Here is a 5,035-nt window from a genome sequence, read left to right on the forward strand (position 1 = left end):
CATGGACATTGATCTCTGCAATGTAATGGGTACCATTCTCGATCCTGGTAAAAAAACATAACATCACTATATTCTTTTAATAATAGAGTCGATTACAAACAGAATTTAAGATAAATTGAAATATTTTACTTCCCTTAATATGCTGTAGATGTTCAATTGAGAGTTCAGAAACATGCACATTCAGGATTGGCATAGATTTGAACATTTTCCCCCCTCTGCCACTAAGTTGAACATGTTTCCCACCAACAAACTAAACTATTTTCAACAGGAGGCTATCAGTTATCTCCTGCAAGCACATTCAAGGTCGGAGAGATGTATTGTATGTGCAATAGGCTAGATTTGACAGAAGAAGAAGCAGAGCAAATGAAAGTAAGGAATTTAGAAATTTGCGTTCCATATACTGATTGATGGATGTTTGGATTAGGGATGGAATCCAGCAAGCAGAGGTGATTTGTTTGATGGATGTTTTGGATTAGGGATGGTTTCCAGCAAGCAGAGGTGACAATTTGCAGGTATAATAATACAATTCCTTTTATATTCCACTGAATTTTTAATAAGTATAAATCTTTTATGTTAATATGTATCAAATAGTTGCTAGATTTGTATACATGTCAATTTCAAAAAATGAAGGTCATAAATAGATGATCAAGACTAGCAACACAGATACCACAAGCTAGTCATATATAGGATAGTATGAAGTCAGCACACTGTGAGGCCAACCTTTGAATGAAATTCTACCTGCATATAGTATATCTACAACAGATTGGTTGCACCTCTAGGGATAGTCAACCTGAACTTTTCAGTGATTCTGATTTAGTTTACAGTCCATTAAAGTATGGAATTGACCAGAAAAATTTACAATACAAGCATTCTCAGATAAATATTTTCATTTTCTTGGAAATGTAGGTCGGCGCTAATCGGGATGGTGCAAATAGTGACAACAATGTAGTAAATGGTGTTATGATGGTGCCAATAAGAGAGAAATTTCCTTCCTCCCAATAAATATTTTCAAAAGGTAGTAAATGGTGGCACATTATCACCCTAAGAGAGAAAAAAAACGAGAAGCCGTCAGTAACATCAAAAAAAAACTTCAAACCATATAATCGCTGGCAGGTAAGAAGAAAATAAATCAACGGCACTCTATGAAAAACAAATCTATGTTTTCTCTTGTCTGCTTGTATCATACCTCTATTGCTTGCACATTCCTCGGTCCTGTCTCAACCTTTGATCCACCATTGCTGCCCCTGCCATACCGATCATCTCCCACATGACGAAGTTGTCCTTGTGAAGATTGGTGATCTTGAACAGAAGAACTTATAGAGGGCTCAGTAGAAGCCTTTAACGGAGGAGCTGAGCCCGCAGGCCTATCATATCGAGACACATAGGCATCAGGATTCCTTTACATCATTTCGGGAGAGTTGCGTCCTCTGGCGCATATCGACGACCAGCAGAGATAGTTGCAGTGGTAGCCATGGCAAGTAACGCTACCCTACAACAGGCAAGGGTAAAAAAAAGAAAAAAAGAAAAAAAGAAAAAAGAAAAAGGGTAAGTTCACATTAGCATCAACTACATAAACCAAAGAAACAAACTATGAAGAGCATCACCTCCACCGATGAATCAATATTGCCATGGTAGCCATGGGCAGTACACGCTATCCTACAACATGCAATGAGAAAAAAAAAACGGCAAGTTCACATAAGCGATACCAAATGGTATGTAAACCTAATTTTGTTCTTTTCCAAAAAGTCACTTCCATCAAAATCCCAGAGTATGAGTAATATCAAGACTACAAACATAAGATTCATGTCTTACCCTTACCCCTATTTTATTATCATCTTAAGTCTTAACCGTCCAGAAAAATAATCTTCATGCCTAATCACACACACAAACATATATAAGAGCCAAGCTAACAAAATCCGATCCAAATCAACAAAACGAGATGAAATAAGATAGAAATATGTTTAAAGATAGTCATTAGAGAAACAAGAAATACCTCTGAACTAATTTGAATCGGCAGCATGCGTGCCCGGATTGAATCCCGGAAGCAATATCGTGTGACTTGCACTCAGTATATAGCAGGTAAACATATATGTGTTGGCTGGTAGAGTTGTACCCCAACATGCATATGATAGAAGGTTTGGAAAAGCATCGATCTGATTCAGAAGTGTGACGAATACACTGATTGATTTCATATATAGGATCATAAACCATATAGGTTTGGGTGCCTCGATCGATCATTATGTGACTGGTGAGAGTCTCTCTGGTGCATCTCGACTCTTGGTAAACATGTCTGTTTGAAGGAGGATCGGAGGAGGAGGAGGAGGAGGAAATCTTGTTGTGTTTGAGGCTGTGTGTTGCTAGGTTTTTCAATGGAGCAGGAAGGGTAGATCTATTCGTTTTACAAGACTTATTAGTGTTTTTGGAAGAAAATAAAGTGCATTTAATTGTGATTAATTACTTTCTACGAGAAGATGAAGGGTGAGATATTAATAGTTGCTCCCTAATCGTTGTCAATATTGTTCATTATTTGATCGATATTCCAAGATAAAGAAGACATAAAGACGAGGCATACGATAGGAATCATGCAGGTGGACCGCTAGGCGCGCCAATAACGTGTGGTTTGGGGCCATGTGTCTATTTAACTTCCACCCCCTTCTTTAAAATCAATTTTTATTTTTTCTTGTTAAAAAAATAAAGTGTCTAATATTATTTTATAAGCACCTCACAATTTATATAATAAAAAAATACTCATTTCACAATCGCATAAGCCTAACTAATTAATTCTCATCATATTCGTTTTAGATGAAGAATTGAAATGTATCCACCTTGTTGTTGAACTAACAAGTAATAATGGAATGCGTCTAAATCGAGCTCATCCACCCGGTTACGGAAATACTACGGTTACACATATTTTCATGATTAATTTGGATCCATCATAGGAGCCAATATCATTGATACATATATGAACTTGTGAGGCTGCCAATTCTGAAACTCCACGGGGTAAAACTTCCCCTTTCCCTCTGCAAGTATAAACGAAGATAATGGATGAAACTAGGGGTAGTAATAAAAAAAATTAAAAAAGAAAAGAAAAAAGAAGGGGGTGTACGGTGTTGTAAACATATAAAGTTGCATGTGATTATTAAAAAAGAAGAAGATGATAATAGTCGCGGCCAAGGTTTGAAATATCAGTATCGGTGTATCTATCGGTATTTTGAAAAAAGGAGATATCGGAGATATATCGAGAATATCTGAGAAAAAATATTAAAAATTGGGGGGAAAAAAATTCTGTGATATATATATATATATATGATTTTGCTTTCCATGCCACTTGTTTGATTATCATGTGCTTGATCATTTTGGAATGAATTAGTGTCACGTAGCAAGTTCATAGTCATGGCACATTATTTCACGACCTATTTGTTACCTCACGATCGACTCTAACAAGACGCATGATTTGATCACACGTGTGTCGGTGTGTGGTTTCCAAATTGCACTTGCACTTGTATAGTACAAACTATGAACACTTGATTTGTTTCTACTCGAACGATTTTGAGCTAATATGATTGTTGTAAAATGAAAAAACAATAGCTTATATTATGTAGAATTAATTTCAGTTTACACCCCTGAAGTTTAAGGTTAACATTGATTCACTCCCCATATTTTTAATTTTGAAAATTTACCCCCTAAAGTCTCTAATTTTCATAAATCAGACACAATTGCTAAAATTCCGTCTAATTTAAAGGTTAAATGAAAGTATAAAATCCTAGAAAAATAAAATCATAAATGGTGATTTATGTTGTTATAAAACTATTTTAGCATTTTTAGTGAGTTATGAAGTCAAAATTAACGTATGAATTAGACGTAATTTCAACAGCTGTGCATGATTTATGAAAATTTAAAACTTTAGGGGGTAAATTTTCAAAATAAAAAATATGGAGAATGAAATGAAGTTAATCCTAAGCCTCAAAAAGAAGTGTAAACTGAAATTAATCCTAGCTAACTTCATGAAAGGAGCCACTGGCTAGCTTGATAGTCCTTGAAATTAAAGGTAGGAAATGACCGTTTTTATATATGTTGTGCATGCAAATCAATTTTGAAACGTTCTTGTCCCGCTTTCGGATTGACATATCCAAGATTGACATATCCACTTTCAGAATGCAATAGCAATGTAGAAATGAAAGCAAGTTTTTCCTCAGCCATAGTAACATACCGCGTGTAATAGGATATTAGATGTTTTTTTTTTTTTTTTTGTAAAATGGGTTGGGTCTCCCGTTAGGTTGGAGTATTGTCACTCCGCCCTATGTTATTATTAATACGAGTCTGAGAGTACACTGAGGGAGACATAGAGCCTAAACTTCGTTCAATAATACACCCATCCTCAAGAAGCACATCCTGTATAACATCAGGTGTGTTGTTGACCCAAAACTCATCCATAACGGATCTACTAGCTAGGTGAGCTAATCTATGAGCAACACCATTAGCTTCCTGAAAGATATGCCTAACAGAAACAAAATTGAACACCTGCATATAGGATTTAGAGTCATTCACTATCGTTCCCACCTCGGTCAGATCTTCTGTCACATCCCGACCCTTATATTTTTACCTTATTTACTAGCGTGATTATAATAAGAATTTTACCGTCTCGATCATTGAGTAAATAGTTTAATTGGTGTTTGTGCTAGTTATGAAAGTTGTAGAGCTTGATGAGAGGAAGATGCTGTTAAAATTTCATAGGTTTTGGAGGTCGCCGGAATTGACCTCCGGCCGCCGCTGCCGGCGGAGCCGCCGCCGGTTGGGAGATTTTAATGTTGTTAAATTTGGAATATTAAGGGGAGTTTATTGAAGTGAGTTATGGAATTTTTGGATGAGTTTTGGATAGGTTTATGAATTTCCGAAGTGTGGTATTTTTGGCGGGTAATTAATGTAGAATCCGGCCGTTGGATTTAAGTCGTATTTTGGAGAGGTTGTATTTACGACTGTGGAGTATGATATTTAAGTTCGGATCGTCCGATGTAAGAATATCGAAGTTAGGCAA

General features: G+C 36.1%; 1 protein-coding gene across 2 annotated transcripts; it reads right to left on the reverse strand.

Annotated features, from left to right (window-relative positions):
• Positions 1-839: 839 nt before the first annotated feature.
• On the reverse strand, positions 840-2,299 carry LOC101301084. 2 transcript variants are annotated; one of them, XR_184268.1, is made up of 3 exons: positions 1,994-2,299; positions 1,187-1,489; positions 862-1,041 (listed from the first exon to the last, which is right to left on the reverse strand). XR_184268.1 is itself a non-coding variant. In XM_004294626.1 (2 exons), exons 1-2 carry the CDS (start codon positions 2,236-2,238, stop codon positions 1,405-1,407), a joined length of 330 nt encoding a protein of 109 aa, XP_004294674.1. In that variant the 5' UTR covers positions 2,239-2,293; the 3' UTR covers positions 840-1,404. The 2 variants fall into 2 exon arrangements, 1 of the variants encoding a protein (XP_004294674.1); XM_004294626.1 differs by having other exon boundaries at positions 840-1,489; positions 1,994-2,293.
• Positions 2,300-5,035: the final 2,736 nt, after the last annotated feature.

This window comes from Fragaria vesca, linkage group LG3 (genome assembly GCF_000184155.1).
Source record: "Fragaria vesca subsp. vesca linkage group LG3, FraVesHawaii_1.0, whole genome shotgun sequence".
Classification (NCBI taxonomy): domain Eukaryota; kingdom Viridiplantae; phylum Streptophyta; class Magnoliopsida; order Rosales; family Rosaceae; genus Fragaria; species Fragaria vesca.